Here is a 17,805-nt window from a genome sequence, read left to right on the forward strand (position 1 = left end):
GATGAGCTTACAAAATATGATGCATTATTATAGATGGAACTACCCAACAGTATAAAGTAAAATGCTATTTGCAAAAGAATGCACCGTTATTAATAATCCAGTAATATAATATGACATTAGAATTTCTTATCCACCTCTGGATATAAGTTAAAAGAACATCATCATGTTGTCATGTTTGCTACATCTTGATATATGAAAACTAAAAGAAGTGAAGATTACACCTGTACCTGTGCCCTTGATCTGTTCCCTCACCAGTATGGAGGAGTGTGAGGCCCTTTGCACCAGGCTGGCAGTGATGGTCAACGGTCAGTTCAAATGCCTCGGGAGTCCCCAACACCTGAAGAGCAAGTTTGGCAGCGGCTACACCCTGCTGGCTAAAGTACACATAGAGACTGAGTTGGAGGACAGTGACCTGCAGCTATTTAAAGACTTTATTGAAAGCACTTTTCCAGGTCAGAGGCACAGAGTTACTGTTCATTTTAATATTTACATATATGATAAAGATAACTAATTCAGTCAGAGTAAATTGAAAAGTGTGTGTTTATTACCACAATAACTATTAAAAATTACTTTTATAACTTATGTTTTAGGTGTCAGAGTGCTGCATTATGGCAAACAATAGAATAAAATGTAATGGCACCAAAATTTCCAGTCATCATTCTGTACTTAAAATGTCAAATAACCATGTCAAAATGCTTGTATTTCTTAGTGGGATTTGGGATTTTTCTTGCACTACATTAACCAATTGAAGGTCTTCTGCTGCTGTATTGATCTGTCACTGTGAAAGAATAGCAAAGTGGATCTAACCATGTGAAATTCCTCCCTCCACAGGAAGTCAGCTAAAGGATGAACACCAAGGAATGGTGCACTATCATTTGACTGACAAAACACTGACCTGGGCTCAGGTACTGTAAAAGATTTGCACATTTAAAACGCTTAGAAGATTAGAATCAGATAAATCCATCCCTGCACACTGCTGTGTTCAAGCTCCCTCTAGTGGATAAAATAATACGCAGCAACTTTCAAGTGCCTGAGTTATTATTTTTAAAGCTTCAACAAAAAGTTACTTAGCCAGGAAGTGCTCTTTAGTCTCTTTCTCCTGCTTATTTAGTCATGTTTCCACCTCAGCATGTTTTTTTTATCTTGATGAGCTTAGAGTGAGGATTTGTAAAACTACTACAGACGTTTAACATGAATGGCAAATCTCGAAATGTTGTTAATCAGTGTTGTTCATTTGACATGCTGTGACAGTACTGGTATGGTAGTATAATCATGTCATGTACTCCAAAATGCCCCAAACAACACCGAATAGATAGAAATGTGCATGGAATAAAAGATATACAGTTGTTACTTGCACACAGGGGCAGGTGTAAGTATTTGTATTTTCATTGTTCAGAAGATGCTTATTGTAGCTTGAAATTGTGATCTTGGCAGAAAGCCATGGGTAACATGCATTCTCACTCCCTGTTCTCCACTCCCACCCAGGTGTTTGGTACTTTGGAGGCAGCCAAAGAGAAATACCGCATTGAAGACTACTGTGTGAGCCAGATATCACTGGAGCAGGTGTTCCTCAGCTTTGCCCAGTTCCAGCACTGCACAGAGAGCGGTAGGAAATAGGTGGCGTGACAAGTCCGTCCATCCATCGTCCATTAACTACAGTGCGTGTGTGTTTGTGTATAGGACCTGTGTACATGGACCTGTCTCGGTTACACAGCAGTTGCGTACACAGGCTGGAGCAGAGCGCCGTTTATCTCCAGCTCCATTTTTACCGTGACCAACAACACACACTCACACACACACACACACACACGCACGCACACACAGAAACACACACATTGGGCCAGTCCCCAAACATCAACTTCAGCATTTCTACTACTGTATCCTGTTGATGTGTCTTTGTCGGGTCATTCATGCCGTCATTATTGTTGTTGTGTAATGAGAAAGTAGGAAAATTGGGATAATGACATGAGGGTATGTCATTTATACCAAGTAATGAACTCTGCACCTTTTTAGTGAGGTCAAAGACAATGACACCAATCATTAGATACTACCACTACTCTGAATTGTATGTGACAAGGTAATTTGTGTGTGTGCACTTAGCTGTGTACAGTTTGTCTTTTTGTTATTTATGATTTTATTTTATGACTTGATTTTGGTTCCAGGAATTTGAACTTTGTTTTGGTGATCATCAATCATCACAAGAGAATGAACCACTCTGTTTGATACATTATGAAATTGTTGCACACCTTTGCGCCTTATCTAACCAATGAGGGTTATTTTTTTCCTTATATTACCCTATACAAAATGTTGTTGCCAGATGTAAATAATATGGCGTGTTCATGGCGCTAAAACCACTCACTCATTCAGACCAGAGCAGAGCTTTTACTCTTTTTAAAGGCTGTATTCGGCTCATTAATCGATGCATGCAGAAAATACGACTTACCAATTAAGCGCATGATTCTGGGAACGCTGGAAGACCGTCCTTTCTGCTGAGGATTAACCCTCAGAGTACATTTAGTCCAGTCTGAGTAAATTTAATATACCTCCATTGTTCAGCTCTTATGAACCAATGATTCTTTTTTCTTTTTTTTTTGCTGCCAAACAAGTTACGGCAACAGATCATAATCCGATCATTACAGTTTACGTGGAAGCTATTTAGAAAGAGTCATTGTGTGATACAGAAGATTATTTTCAAATGGTGCTGTTGCAGTAAAAACAGGAGGTCTTGACTTCAAATAGTATCAGACTGCATGTGATTGATTTAGACCTAGAAGAGCAAGACTACAAAGACCTTTGAGGTGTTTTTGAACAATTTTTTTCTTTTTTTCCTGCAGCTATGCACCTCATATGGTACACGTGTGTGTGTGTGTGTGTGTGTGTGTGTGTGTGTGTGTGTGTGTGTGTGTGTGTGTGTGTGTGTGTGAGAGGATGACAACACATTATTCCTGAATCCAGCCAGACTATACAAAAACAGTGCTATGATAGTTCTTGAACAAATGAAAACCAATAGATTGTCATTTTGTAATGGGCAAACATTAACATCTTTAACGTAGAGCTGCTCCTGCTTTAGGGAACGTCAGGAAGTGCAATAAAAAGGCCCAGCAGTGGTACAGATGGTAAAACTAAACACAGTCCTCTGCACACAAATAGATGCCTTGTTTTGAGGAAGAATGATCAGCGCAGTGTTTGTTCCTCTTTCATTAAACTCAGAACGTGCCCATTTATCACATTCCCAAAGCCTTTTTTTTTTTTTTTACTTTAAATAACATGTAAAAAGATGTGTGTATTCTGTAGGAATATTATGAATGACATGAAGTTTCCCCTCCAAAAATATCCTACACATATTGATGAGAAATAAATTCTCATTTCCTGCCTGTTGTCTGTGTTAAAGATCAATGTTATAACCTGGGATGAATAAGCAATCAGACTTAACTCTTGTGATCAGACTCCTACTCTCGAGAAATCACTCTGGCTTCACAGAAGTGAGATGAATGTATTTAATGTCTTACACAAAAGCAAAAAGCACTCACTTTAATCAACTTTGTTAACAGCTTGATATGATTTACAGCGTTTTCTTCATGTCACCTGATGCTTGTGGAAAAAAAAAAAAAATAATGTAGAGACTGACATTCCATGAAGACACTGATATGTGGCCTATTGGTCTTTAGGGGATTTAACCTCTTAATTTTGACTTTTGTTACGTTTGTTTGTGTAGTTGCACAATTAATGTCTCATTACATGTTATGACTTGAATCAAATGCAATGTTGGATATGTAGTTAGAGAAAAATGTAAAGGTTTGCACTGCTGATATTGAAGGATTGAGTTATGCTGAAATACAGTGTATCATATTTAAAAAGGGAATTTACATCATTGTAACTGTGTACTGTACTGTACCATGGAAATGAACTTGTCAACTGTATATGTATCGCTATTCTTTTTAAATTAAATAATGCTCTATGCAAATGGAAGCAAACACCAGCTTCAGGTCTCATTTTTCCAGCAACAAAGACTTCACACTTTTTCTGCCCATGTTTCCATGCAGAGATGCCACCAGGGGTAAGTGGAAAAACTTGTTTGTTTGTTTGTTTATTTGGTCAGCCCACCATTTTACCTACACTATGAATAACAACAGCTTATGTTAAGCATATGTTTTGATAGTCTTAGCTATCAAAACATAGCTATCAAAACATTTTGCAGCCACAAATGCGCCGCACTGAGCTATTTCTACAGCACTGGCTCAAACATTGAGAAATGCTTTTTTTTCTCTAAACTTGATGCCTGGTTCAACTACAATGCCATGTTTGCTGTAATTTAAACCTGTAGACTGTTGCACCGTGGAGCCAACTATCCCTGGGAACAAAATAAAATAAAAATAATTAAAAACTGGACACTACAGGATCTACAACAAATATATTCTGCAACTTGCATAACCGACTTGTGTGTCAAACTAAATGATGAAATTAAGCATTTTTGAAAAATCTTTTCACTCCATGTTTTAAAAAAGCCAGTCTGGTCGTGGAGTGTTTGCCCTGGTGCAGCCGCAATGCAGTGTATTGATGGTATTCGCAGTATACATTACTGAGTTGTCTAGACCAATAGCTATCAACCTGAATGTCGAAACTCCCTCAGGGAGGTCACAAGATTAATACTAGGTGTAAGAAAAAAGCAAAAACTAAATTCTTCCACACAAAATCAGACTTATTTGTTTTAGTTGAATTTCTCACGGCTCACAAACACAAAGGTTGCAAGCAGATATTCATTGTATTACCAAGCCAAAAAGGTTAGACACCGTCAGGTCTACATATGTGCAGCCTTGAAGATACCTAAAACACTGTGTACCAGTCCGCAGCAGAACTGTCACAAAATCTGTAACCTACGATACAGTTCACCCACATTTTAATCTGTGATTAGATGTACCTGGAATCAGAGATGCCATGATGTAATTACCCTGCTTCTCTATGAACCTGCCTACCTGCCAAAATGTCGCATTAAAACCCTGGCCAACCCGTCCTTGTGTTTTAGCTGTCATATTCGCCGCTCTTTTGAGATGTGTGTCTCAGTCGTGTGTAAACAGAGCCCAGAGGGGGCGGGGAGTAACACTACACCTGACCAGACGTTCCAGCTGTTTGAGTGAGCTTAAACAACAGTGTGTTAAATGTAGGTCAGTCAGAGGAGAAGATCAACAGCAGCACAGGAAATGGCTCTTTTGGATGATTCAGTTTTCTTCCTCTTCTCCAGTCCCACCACCCTGTTGGGGGCCGTTGCTGTCCTGCTTGTCCTTTACCTTGTGTCATGTAGCTTCACCGCGGAGAAAATGGGAAAAGAGCCTCCAGGGCCGCCGCCTCTGCCTCTGCTTGGTAACCTGTTACAGCTTGATCTCAAGAGACCGTACAAAACCCTCTGTGAAGTAAGTTGAGCACTCCTAATCCAAAACAAAGCCATTTTGTGTAACACGTCACAACTTATTTAAATCTCCTTTAACACGTTTAACACATTTTTACAATAGTAAATGTTTTTAAAAGATTTCTGACTTATGTGACTGCATTTTCCGTTTTTTTGCAGCTTTCAAAGAAATATGGGTCTGTATTTACGGTTTACTTTGGAACCAATAAAGTGGTGGTCCTGGCTGGATACAAGGCGGTCAAAGAGGCTCTGGTCAGCTATGCAGAAGAGTTTGGAGACCGAAACATTTCCCCTATATTTTATGAAACCAATCAGGGTCATGGTATGACTTTCCTTTACTTTACCTTTATATTTTTATTTTTATATATACAAAAGCAAAATCACTTAGGTCACTGTATTTGTAATCAATTGATATTAACACACTGTGTTGTCTCAGAGTTCAGTCTATTAATTTATGGTTTGTTTAGTATAGGAGAGTCACTGATGAGCAGTGCATGTCATAATATATACATGATATAGTACAGATTTCTTTTCACTTGCATGTTTAATAGGAATTCTGTTTGCAAATGGAGAATCGTGGAAAGAGCTGAGACGTTTCGCCCTCACCACCCTCAGAGATTTTGGGATGGGTAAAAGAGTGGCTGAGGAGAAGATCCTGGAGGAATGTCGGTATCTGATCCAAATGTTTGAGGAGCACAAAGGTATGGGTTTAATGCGTTCTGATACACAAAAATAACAAATCAGGTGGGTGTAAGGAACTTGTAATCAGTGACCAGGAAGTGTTGACCATAACTGAGCTGTCAAGAGCAGCCATGTATCCCTTTGATATAACTCTCAACATTTTTCCTGTGGTACTTCAGCTTGATCAATTTAATTGTTTCTTGTGTCTTTTAAAGGGAAACCATTTGACACAACTTGTCCGGTGAATTACGCAACATCCAATATCATCTCCTCTATCGTGTACGGAAGCAGATTTGAATACGATGACCCTCGATTCCAAAACTTGGTGAGAAGAGCAAACGAGACAATACGCATTGTAGGTTCTGCATCAATCCAGGTAAGCCTTGTGTTTGCTGTTTCAAGGGGGTGGCATGAAAACTGACCTAACTAAGCAATGATAACTGGCAAATTTGATCTACTTCGTGGAGACTCAAATACAGAAATATTTATAATAAGGTAAACTAGGACATAATTACATATTTTGTCTTTGGGGCAAATTTCAAATGACAAAACTACAGGATATAATCAAAAAATATATATGTCATAATAAAAATGGATGGAAACTGTATAGATTTGGTGATGGAAAATATTATTTAACTGTGGAAAATAACTGATGGAAAGTGCTGGATATATGTGAGCACATATACTGCATGGAATGAGCTCTCTCTATTTTATCCTTCATGTAATATGAGCTTTTACACTCCCATGGCACATAGAAGAAGTCTCACTGTTTAATTAGCTAAAAAAGACAAACAAAAAACAAACACACTTTTTTTCCTATAATCCTTGGAAATCTATCTACGTGGGTTGTTGTTTGGTGCACACCGTAAATAATATCTGCTCTTTCCATTGTTGTGTCACAGCTTTACAACATGTTTCCCAGGCTGGTCAGTTGGATAAAAAACCGGCAGCTGATATTAAAAAATTTGGAAATGAGTGTCAGAGACGTCAAAGATTTGATCAAGCAACTGAAAGAGACACTGAACCCTGACACATGCAGGGGGCTCGTGGACTGTTTTCTCATTCGGAAGCAGAAAGAAGAGGTGAGACAAAATCAAAGTCACGTTTTTCATCTGACACAAAGAATAGTAATGTTGCACACGGCTATTTTGTAATGATATGTGGGTTCTTTCTCTTAGGACTCCTGTGTTATGGACACGCATTACAATGAGAAAAACTTAATATTCACAGTCACAAACTTGTTTGCTGCTGGTACTGACACCACAGCCACTACACTGAGATGGGGTTTGCTGCTTATGGCCAAATATCCACATATACAAGGTAAGGTCAGAGATGAGGCTTGTGAGTCTTTCCTCGTAGGTTTTCACCCCTGGGTGCCTTTTAACACTTGACAAAGAAAAAGGATAAAAGAAACTTTTGGTGCAGCTTTCCATTTGTAAAGTAAACATAAGAATTCAAGGTTTTCAGATCTGTCCTTGTAATCTTGTTCTAATTAGAAGTTTTTGATTATGTGTTAAGGGCGGATAGTAAGGGGAAAAAATCACATGACACAGTATAAATAAATAAATGCTGAAATAATAATTAAATCATTTCTACATGTACAAATGTAGAAATACAAAAATAAATGTAGAAACAAATAAATAAATGTAGACATACAGGAATAAATCTTGGAATGCATAAATGAATAAATGGATAAATAAATAATTGAATGAATGAATATAAATACACATAGAAAAGCATAAATAAATACATGTAAAAATACAGAAATAGCATTTATTTATGTATTCATTTATCTATGTATTCATTTATTCATACTTACGTTACATACAGCTGGTTGATAACATTTCATAACTGCAGACAAAAAATATGAATTTCTTATTTTGTGGCCCTAGACCAGGTCCAGGAGGAGCTGAGCAGGGTGATAGGAAGCCGTCAGGTCCGGGCAGAAGACCGGAAAAACATGCCCTACACTGATGCTGTCATCCATGAGACACAGAGACTGGCCAACATTGTCCCCATGTCTATTCCTCACAAAACCAGCCGAGACGTCACCTTCCAGGGCTACTTCATCAAAGAGGTCAGTTCTTCACATCTGTGTCAATGCTTATCACATATTTGTTTTTGTTGGTTCTACCACCTCTGAAAATGTGACAGTGCTCTTATTCTGAGACTTGATACTCTTCTCTTTTGCCTCCAGGGAACTACTGTGCTTCCTCTCCTTACTTCTGTCCTGTATGATGAGAGCGAGTGGGAGAGCCCACACACTTTCAACCCTTCCCACTTCCTGGATGGGGAGGGTAACTTTATCAGGAGAGATGCCTTCATGCCCTTTTCTGCAGGTATAACCACCTTGTTGGCTTTTGTTCTGTACAGATATTTTATGGTTCAGCAGGGTTAACAGCTTGGTCAGGTTTTTGTACTTCACAGATTAGAGCTAATTTACACTTGAACAGACATCATACTTGCTACTCTTGGTTCTTGCAGGTCGCAGGGTGTGTCTCGGAGAGGGTTTGGCAAAGATGGAGCTCTTCCTCTTCTTCACCTCCCTCCTCCAGCGCTTTCGCTTCACTCCTCCACCCGGAGTTACAGAGGATGAACTGGATCTGACAGCGGCTGTGGGCTTCACTCTCCCTCCTTCCCCTCATAAGCTGTGTGCTGTGAGCCGCCAGTGAGGAAGACAGCCAGAGCATGGCATTACACCCGCCTGTGTCAATGGCACGAATATTGCGGTACTCACTCTCGCTCTCTTTTACAATGCACCACTGCGTTGTGTGCTGAGCGGCCACCAGATGTCCCCATCCTCAGGACCATGATTGGTGAAAAATAAGGCCATGTGACAGTTCAAGTGTCTGAAGATAGCACCTTGCCTGAGATGGTAATGGAAAAAAGAAAATGATGGTTGGAACACTAGACTACACGCTGTTTGTAAATCTGTAGACATTAGTTTACTCAGACTGATTCAATTTGGATGTATGTACATTTTTATAGTAAGAGATGCTGTAGTAAATTCCTGCTTCTCAGCCACTGTGGATTTTTTTTGTTCACAAACTGATGTGCTTTGGTTTTGTCAAAGACAGTTTGCCAGCAAATGACATTTAAAATCATGGCAGATCATGACATTTATTTACTGTAAAGTACAAATGATCTTTTATTTTGATCCCTGTATGTTTTTTCTTCAGGATAATTAATTAAAAAATACTGTATACATTCTTTTTCTCAACCTTTTCTGTTGAAAACTGACAAAAAGTTAAAGTAATACAAAGGATTTCATGAAGGGAACGTATATTTAAACTGTTTTTACATTTTTTCTCATCAGCTGAATGCTCCTTTATTCATGGTATTCAGCTGCATAACAGTGGAGTGAATAAGTCACATTAAACCTGCGTCTGACCTGGTCTGGCTTAAAACCTAATGTAGCAGAGCTGTAAAAGAGTAGATTCAAGAGATGACGTTTAGCTGATAAACTAGCAGTGGCTAACTGAAACTTTCCACAATCATAGCTGCAGTTTAATACCAACAGCCTCCAGGTTAGTGTTCAATCATTGCAGGTTGCAGCTCTTGCCAAGAAATGAAGGAACAACCATTCTATTTGCATTAACAAGAGACGTGTTGGTAGTTGTCAGTGAGCGAGGGAGTAAAGTATGGAATTTAATCTGATATAGAAAAGCTGCTTGGCCAGTTTCTTTGATACATCTCTTCACCTAAATGCAGGCAAGGCAGATTTAAAGTTTCTGCTGTTATGCTGTTGAGAAGGCGGCGACAAGGGGGGTGGCTGTTAATCGAGAACTATAGGTCTTTAACTGCCACACAGGCCCTCAGCACAGATTCAGCTCTAATCGTTCAAGCTCTGAGGGCCAAAATCTGGAGGTGGCTCTCTGCCTAAAAGGTGGATTAGGAAATAAAAACCCTGTGGGTTCAGTTTGAAAGATTCTCAGAAGAAACTACCATTACAACTTGCAACAATACAAAAAGAAAACAATGAAACAACACCTTCAAACAGCAGTGAAGGTTTTCTATTCTCCCACAATTAAAGACACATGATGCATGTTCCAGTGTGAGAGGACTAGTGACACGACAAGACACATTTGAAAGACCTACTATGATGTTTGTCTGATCCAGGTCTCGAGTGGCATAAAGCTAGTCACTGAAAAACAAAACACACAAACCTTCATTAGAATGATTTGAGGAATGATGGGTGCATCACTCTGCTTATTGTGACCACATAATAATAATAGTGGTGACAACAACTGGTGATATATATTTATGTGATATTTTTTTTTAAGTATGTGTTTATTTTAAACAGAGCTTATCTTTGTCTTATGTTCTCATGTTTGATTAGGCTACTGTGTTGCTTTCTCCTGTGGACAGAGCAGTAAAACAGGTGCGCTCATGAGCTCATGTAAAATGCACTGTATCCCCCCACTTCTCAAAGACATTTACATGTTCACTGTTTAATTCTCACTCTCTCCTTGGAACTTCATGCCTGTAATTTTCCAGATTTTGTGTTTTACCTGCTTAATCCTGATTGACTGTTTAAGTAGACGTTTGACTGACTGGCTGATCTGCTCCTTCACACGCACTGAGGACGTGTCAATTGTGGTATTGGATTAAGGGTGCGTTCATGTTGAGGCCTTTAGGAAAGGAGGAGGGAACCCTTGGTCTGTAGTTCCACCCAGATAGGTGGGGGCTAAGGGCTTGGTCATATTAGGTTTCTCTTATAAAAACAATACTCGATGCGTCTCCTGTTCACTTCTGTGGAAGCCTTTAACTGCTGCTCCGGAATATTTACAGGTCAGAGTTCAGCTTGGATGTGCTTCTTTGAGCTACAGACACACTGCCGCGCTTTTTTTCTTTTTTTTTTTGTTTCATCACCACCTGGTTAGGCCTGCGGGAGCACATATGCCAAATTTCACATTGTTTAGAGCGCCATTACTCCGCGAGCGTTTGAGCGAGAGACATCTCTGAAGAATCTGCGCTTTCTAACGAGCCCATGTTCGTCTGACCTCGATCGATACACTAACATGAAAAGTTTGGAAAGATCAAGAGTTGTCTTGACTTCTGTCTGCCGCGCTGCTGCTTTCTCCGGTTCTCTCCTTGCCAGTGACGTCTAGAGTAACATCACTCAATTGGACATTATTATTGGCTCCAGTGCTGTCACAGCCAATCATAGTGTCTGATTCAGAGTCTTGGCCTACAGACAGGGATTTGACCAGTCAGATATTTAGTACAGCAGAAGCTTTGGAGCGGATTTTTTATTGGAGCCCACAAATACTGCTCCAAAGAATCAGCATAACTCATGAACAGATAAAAATTGAAACTTCAAATCACCTTTAGCACAACTCTAATTAATGTGTGCTACTTTCTGTATTGAAATTTTCTTTCTTTATTATGGTTCACAATGTTTTTATCTATAAAATAATGGAAAATTCAAGGTCAGTTTTTTTGTTTTGTTTTATGGGTTATTAACCCTTGTTATACTGTAAAAAAGTCTTTTTGAGTGAAGTGTATTATTCCCTGACGTTGCGCAGATTCTGAACATGTGTAGCACTTGGTTAAACTCTCAAAAATTACAACTTTATTAGAAATCTTATCATGGGTGGGCCTCAGATGGTTAAAACACTTCCCGACATCAAACTGTAGCTCTCATGCTTAATTTATAGTTTGCCATTTCTCTGAGTGACCAGTTTTTATTTACTGCGTCACAGGTAAATTTCATTGAACAGAGATGTAATGTGACCGAGCCGGAATTCAATTTCAAACAGAACACAACAAGAAGCTAGTAGTGACAACCCAGTTTTTTTTTGTCCCCTATCCCTTCAGTCCACAGAGGAACACTTTGAACTCTTTGTGAGGACATTACAAGGTCTGTGTTGGAGGAATCAGGGAATTTTCCAGGTGACTATAGGATCATGTTGGACGGTCTTCTTCAGTCCTCCACTTCAGTCTCCCTGCTGGGGGCCATTGTGGTCCTGCTGGTCCTCCTTCTTTACTCCACCTTCAGCTCCCAGGAAAATCGGACTGAGCCTCCAGGACCTAAACGTCTTCCCCTGCTTGGTAACCTGCTTCAGGTGGATCTGAAGAGACTTGACAGCACTCTTTTTGATGTGAGAAATGTCTTGTGTATCTGAAACAATGTAATTTACTCCATTGCTATGATAGACGACTGATTTGCATTCATAAATATGTTTTCTTTAAAAGTCAGTAAATTCAATTTCTTCTTATTATTGTGAGTCTCACTTTTACTTGTGTTGATGTTTTTAGCTGTCCAAAAAATATGGACCGGTGTTCACAGTCTACTTTGGACTTAAGAAGGTGGTGGTCCTGGCAGGATACAGGACAGTCAAACAAGCTCTGGTCAACCATGCTGAGGAGTTTGGAGACAGAGAGGTCACTCCCATATTCTACGATTTCAACAAAGGACATGGTAAGAAAATGTTTTGAGAGGTTTTTTTACTACTTGTTTGTGCTGGTGTTAAAACTAGTCAACCACTTGTTTTCAGGCATACTATTTTCCAATGGCGACTCGTGGAAAGAAATGAGACGTTTTGCTCTGACTACACTGAGAGATTTTGGGATGGGCAAGAGGATTAGTGAAGGAAAAATCATTGAGGAATGTAATTACCTGACTGAAGAATTTGAACAACATGAAGGTAACAGTATCTCCTCTAAAGCACTGCATGGGTTTATATAAACACACTAAAAAAATCCCTGGGTCCCACTGTACCTGTTGGGTAGAAACCAGTCACGAAGGGAATGTTTTAACCCAGTGTTAATGTTGGGTTTTTTTTATATTTCTGTTGGGTTATTTTTTACCCAAATTAAACAGCATATGGTAAAATAATGATAAAGAATCTATTCTAGCTCTTTTTAATTTATAAGCAACTATTCATTACTAATGGTTGATAATATGCGTAGCATTTATTATTACCTCCACCAAGGATATTATGTTTCACCCGTGTCTGTTTGTTGGTTGGTTTGTCTGTTGGTCAGCAAAAACTACCAAAGTGATTTGCACCAAACTTGGTGGAGGGATGGGGCATGGGCCAGGGAAGAACACATTAAATTTTGGTGCTGATCTGGTTAAAGGGGTGGATCCAGCAATTTTTTAAATCACTTTCCTTAATATTGTGAGGTAGAGCATTATGGCGACAGTTTCATCAATTCCTCACAGGAAGTAAGGTATAATAATGGCTCTTGATGTAAAAAAAATCAGACATATTTATGGTGTTAAGATCTATGACCATTTACAGTTTGGTGCTCATCCAGATAAGCTGTACCTGACAGACATGTAGGATTGTTTGGCCTTGGCAGAGGTATGCGCTGTACTGTGCCATTCTAGTTTTGAATATCATCTGCACTTCATTTTGTACAACTAACAATACATTTGTGAAAGTTTTAAGTCCAACACTGGGTCAAAAATAATCATAGTTTTACCAATGGTATTAGGTAAAGATAGACTTGTATTGTGTCAGTCATGTATTTTCCCTTGAATTTACATGTTCTGTCTGACTCTCATCTGTGACCTTTTTTCTCTCAGGTAAAGCCTTCAACAACACCCGGGCAATTAATTATGCATCTTCAAATATTATATCATCTCTCATGTTTGGGAAGAGGTTTGAATACAAAGACCCTGACCTCCAGACTATGGTGGAAAGAGATCATGAGACCATCCATCTGACGGGATCAGTTTCCATCCTGGTACTGCAGAGTGACTTAATGATCACTGCTTTTTTATATATATATATATATATATATATATATTTATTTATTTATATACTGTATATAAAACTGCATATAGACTTCTTAAACAAAGTGAAGTGGAATTTGTGACCTGTAAAACACCACCAAGTCTTTTCCAAATCAATGTAAAAACCAAATGAAAAACCAAACAAAGACATTGATTAAATGAGACCAGTAGAGGTTTAAGATAATTTAAGAGTTTAATCTTACAATAATTAGATTGTTTTTATCGTTCACTTTTACAGATCTACAACATATTCCCTTGGCTGGGCCCTTGTCTTAAAAACTGGAGGTATTTGATGAAGAATGTGGAAGACGGTATTGTGGACGCAAAAAGGATTATAGCAGATCTGAAGGAGACTCTGAACCCTGAGACGTGCAGATGCTTTGTTGATGCTTTCCTGACCCGTAAGCAAAGTCTGGAGGTGAGGCGTCCGACTTCACTGAATCCACTCCTAGACTGATAATACTGATCAAATACTGGTTGTCCGTACGTCCCATTCTCGTGAACACGATATATCAGGAACGCCCAGAGGGAATTTCATTACATCTGGCACAGACATTCACTTGGGCTCAAGGATGAATGATAAGAATTTGGTAGTTAAAGGTCAAAGTTCAAGGTCTCTGTGACATCACAAAACATGTTTTTGGCAAAAACCCAGGAATTCATGTGCTAATGTGGAGGATGAAGTGATGACATTTTATATCCAAATGGTGAAATGTTAACTTCACTGTGACATCATAATGTTCTACAAAAATATTTCTGGCCATTATTCAATGCTGTAACTCATAAAGGGGAGTTTGTGACTATATTTCCTGCAACTTGACTGGTTGGCAGAGGCATTCAACCATGAGGAACTAATTCTAGTGCAATTATTTTTTATGCTAGGAGTCTGGAATTAAGGATTCACACTACCATGATGACAACCTGATATACAGTGTGACAAATTTGTTTGCAGCTGGGACTGATACCACAGGAAATTCTCTTCAGTGGTGTCTACTTTTCATGGCCAAGTACCCTCATATTCAAGGTGCAAAAATACATCCACAGGCTTCTCTCAGTTTACAGTGCTCACATAAGATTACGGTTAAAGTGTCATTATATATTTCTCAGATTTCATCTCAGTTTCATGTCCTTCCAGACCAGGTCCAAGAGGAGCTGAGCAGGGTGGTGGGAAGCCGTCAGGTCCGAGTAGAAGACAGGAAGAACTTGCCGTACACAGACGCTGTCATCCATGAGTCACAGAGAATGGCTAACATTGTTCCCATGGCCATTCCTCACAAAACCAGCCAGGACATCACCTTCCAGGGCTACTTCATCAAAGAGGTCACCTTCTCCCATCAGTTCAAATCCACACTAATTTGTATTTGTTGGATAATTTCTTCCATCTGTGAAAACTCTGAAAATGGTGCTTTTTTCTTTTGCCTCCAGGGAACGACTGTGCTTCCTCTCCTTACTTCTGTCCTGTATGATGAGAGCGAGTGGGAGAGCCCACACACTTTCAACCCTTCCCACTTCCTGGATGGGGAGGGTAACTTTATCAGGAGAGATGCCTTCATGCCCTTTTCTGCAGGTATGACAACCTTGTTGGCTTTTGTTCCTCTGAGATTACAGATATTTTATGGTTGCACACATGTGATCACGTTCAACTCAGCTGCTACTCTTTGTTCTTGCAGGTCGCAGGGCGTGCCCCGGAGAGAGTCTGGCCAGAATGGAGCTCTTCCTCTTCTTCACCTCCCTCCTCCAGCACTTTCGCTTCACTCCTCCACCCGGAGTTACAGAGGATGAACTGGATCTTACACCAGTTGTGGGCTTCACCCTGACCCCTTCACCTCATGAGCTGTGCGCTGTCAGTCGCCAGTGAACACAAATACATACACACACACACACACACACACACACACACACACACACACACACACCACAATCTTTTCATCCGAATGTATCACCCAACCAGTGACATCAATATTTAATGAATTTCAATTGTATAAGCTAAAGCCACTTTGGATCAAAGCATGCCATAGTTAATTTTTCCTGGTTCACTTCAGATTTTTTAACAATTTTGGTTGACCTGCCGTACTCACAGCGCTGCTGACTTTCCCCAGTCACTGATCCCTCAGTTCTAATCCTTAGATGTTCACAGCCAATTTGCAGGACTTTCACACCGTTTCTTTGTGATCTTGCTAAACACTGACATGGTAAGGCCAAAGCAAAGAAAAGCTTTAAATTTGCACTTGCCATATTCTTTTGTTAAGATCTTATTCATGAGGCCAATTCATGGTGGAAATTCTTGTGAGCTAAGGGAAGGTGATCACCAGATTTCAGATGTCAGATATTGTTGGCATAAATATTTATTGAAAGCTTGACAGGCCAAACGATGAGCAGTACAATGTCAGCAAGTGAACCAAAGTCATGTCCTTTCCAACAAGTAACCCAGGTTAAATCACATTTTGTACCATACCCAAATAATGTGTGTCTGAATGTTTTTATTTGCTTGTAAATGCATGTCCTTGTGTGTCTTGAAAGGCACTTATAAATAAAATGTATTATTATAATTATTATAATCATTATTACATCACCAGCATTTGGAACTGGAACTGTCTGGATCTGGCAGTCCTGTGTAAGTTAGTGATTTACCCTGCATCCTTGTCTATGAAGTCGTCACAGTTACTGAGGATAGGAATGGGGACAGAATTGGTCATAACAGAAGTTAAATAGTGAACCACTGTCTAGCAATATGAGATCTTTGTGACCTGCTTTTCTTGGACTGTGAGTGAGGGCCCCGGACTAAATAGGAACACAGAGAGCAGTAGTTGACATGATTACAAAACAGTTCTTGCACATCACGTTTTTATTTGTCTTTCACTCATGTTGACACATGAGCTGTGCCAACGATGTTCACAGACATACAGAAATGTATGCTTGCCACAGCCATTAACCAACATACACCAGTCTATGATCTTTGAAACCACTCTTCAGAAACCTATGGGTGACATCATAGAGGCCACGTCTATCCTTACATACAGCCTATGGTGCTAAAGGGCAATCTGTCAGACCTGAGACTAATGCTATCCGGAATGCACATCATATATAACGTAACATTAGGAGAAAGGAGCTGTTCTAGCAATGTACACATCTCTCAAACACAAGCCATCATAATAGTATAGTGCCTACAGACAAAAGTCAATATCAGTTGAAATGTATGTTTTATATATATATATATATATGTGTGTGTGTGTGCGTGTGTCTATATATATATATATATATTTCTATACATACACACATAGGCTATATACATATAAATGAATGTTAAATGAACAAGTAAAACTGTTTGTGCATTTCTACAATTAAATGAAGAGGAGGAAGAAAGGTAGAAGTTAAACAACAACAAAAAAATAGTTCAAAGTCCAAGGTCTGAAGTCTCTTAGTTGTACATCATCCACAATATTAATTTGGTGCACAGGCACAAACGAGTAAGACCTAGACCAAGACTTGTTCCAGACTAGTGTATCACAAGTAAAAGAATGGCTGCTGTGGAAGATATTTTGCTGCAGTCCACCAATACAACCATTCTACTTGGCACATTTGCGATCCTGTTTATTCTCTATCTATTCGCCCCCAGCTTTGGCCCTCAGAGAAAGGAGCCTCCAGGACCCTGGCCATTGCCTCTGCTGGGTAATTTGCTACAGTTGGATCCTAAGTCACCTCACAGCACACTGTATGAGGTAAGTAAAAGGCATATAAAGTGTGGTTGCCCAAGAAAAATAAGAAACTATGAAGACCTATGATGGAAGGACATTATATGAATATTCTGGCAAAGTTTACAAACAAAATCCAGCAACAGCTGCAGAATACATTTACAGTAAAATGGACAAACTTTTGACGTTTGTATAATTTTGAAGGTGTTATATATATATATACGTGTGTGTGTGTGTGTGTGTGTGTGTGTGTGTGTGTGTGTGTGTGTGTGTGTGTGTGT

The 17,805-nt window shown here is 39.3% G+C and overlaps 3 protein-coding genes and 1 pseudogene across 7 annotated transcripts in view; all 4 read left to right on the plus strand.

The window, feature by feature from the left end:
* Positions 1–3,974, plus strand: part of abca3b (ATP-binding cassette, sub-family A (ABC1), member 3b) — a 29,244-nt gene extending 25,270 nt beyond the window's left edge. For both annotated transcript variants that reach the window (XM_023410039.2, XM_023410038.2), the window contains 3 exons: positions 256–452; positions 832–905; positions 1,486–3,974. In XM_023410039.2, the coding sequence (XP_023265807.1) occupies positions 256–452; positions 832–905; positions 1,486–1,617 (403 nt within the window). In that variant the 3' untranslated portion in view covers positions 1,618–3,974. The remainder of the gene's footprint in view (positions 1–255; positions 453–831; positions 906–1,485) is intronic.
* Positions 3,975–5,117: 1,143 nt separating this feature from the next.
* Positions 5,118–9,292, plus strand: LOC111657789 (cytochrome P450 2K1-like). The gene is made up of 9 exons (XM_023410102.2): positions 5,118–5,408; positions 5,564–5,726; positions 5,956–6,105; positions 6,301–6,461; positions 6,988–7,167; positions 7,264–7,405; positions 7,978–8,162; positions 8,283–8,424; positions 8,570–9,292. The coding sequence occupies exons 1-9, from the start codon at positions 5,199–5,201 to the stop codon at positions 8,755–8,757; spliced, it is 1,521 nt and encodes a 506-aa protein (XP_023265870.1). The 5' UTR covers positions 5,118–5,198; the 3' UTR covers positions 8,758–9,292.
* Positions 9,293–10,514: 1,222 nt separating this feature from the next.
* LOC111657729 (cytochrome P450 2K1-like) lies at positions 10,515–16,381 on the plus strand. 3 transcript variants are annotated; one of them, XM_023410026.2, is made up of 10 exons: positions 10,750–10,876; positions 11,906–12,189; positions 12,347–12,509; positions 12,586–12,735; positions 13,623–13,783; positions 14,071–14,250; positions 14,715–14,856; positions 14,968–15,152; positions 15,258–15,399; positions 15,503–16,381. In XM_023410026.2, exons 2-10 carry the CDS (start codon positions 11,995–11,997, stop codon positions 15,688–15,690), a joined length of 1,506 nt encoding a protein of 501 aa, XP_023265794.1. In that variant the 5' UTR covers positions 10,750–10,876; positions 11,906–11,994; the 3' UTR covers positions 15,691–16,381. The 3 variants fall into 3 exon arrangements, with proteins under 3 accessions (XP_087031183.1, XP_087031182.1, XP_023265794.1); XM_087175056.1 differs by having other exon boundaries at positions 10,516–10,876; positions 14,968–15,399; XM_087175057.1 differs by having other exon boundaries at positions 10,515–12,189; positions 14,968–15,399.
* An 838-nt stretch (positions 16,382–17,219) lies between these two features.
* Positions 17,220–17,805, plus strand: part of LOC111657728 (cytochrome P450 2K1-like) — a 6,043-nt pseudogene continuing 5,457 nt past the window's right edge. The window contains exon 1 of the transcript XR_015437490.1: positions 17,220–17,551. The product of XR_015437490.1 is annotated as a cytochrome P450 2K1-like (transcript). The remainder of the gene's footprint in view (positions 17,552–17,805) is intronic.

Source organism: Seriola lalandi, unplaced genomic scaffold, assembly GCF_002814215.2.
Source record: "Seriola lalandi dorsalis isolate HSWRI2012SDOR001 ecotype SW California unplaced genomic scaffold, Sedor1 jcf7180002054412, whole genome shotgun sequence".
In the NCBI taxonomy this organism is placed as follows: Eukaryota; Metazoa; Chordata; class Actinopteri; order Carangiformes; family Carangidae; genus Seriola; species Seriola lalandi.

Coding starts and splice junctions, on each gene's coding strand:
- LOC111657729 (XM_087175057.1), top strand. CDS start 11,995: ATGTTGGACGGTCTTCTTCAGTCCTCCACTTCAGTCTCCCTGCTGGGG. Junction 12,190..12,346: donor TTGACAGCACTCTTTTTGAT/GTGAGAAATGTC, acceptor TGATGTTTTTAG/CTGTCCAAAAAATATGGACC. Junction 12,510..12,585: donor CGATTTCAACAAAGGACATG/GTAAGAAAATGT, acceptor ACTTGTTTTCAG/GCATACTATTTTCCAATGGC.
- LOC111657789 (XM_023410102.2), top strand. CDS start 5,199: ATGGCTCTTTTGGATGATTCAGTTTTCTTCCTCTTCTCCAGTCCCACC. Junction 7,406..7,977: donor CAAATATCCACATATACAAG/GTAAGGTCAGAG, acceptor TTGTGGCCCTAG/ACCAGGTCCAGGAGGAGCTG. Junction 8,425..8,569: donor CTTCATGCCCTTTTCTGCAG/GTATAACCACCT, acceptor TGGTTCTTGCAG/GTCGCAGGGTGTGTCTCGGA.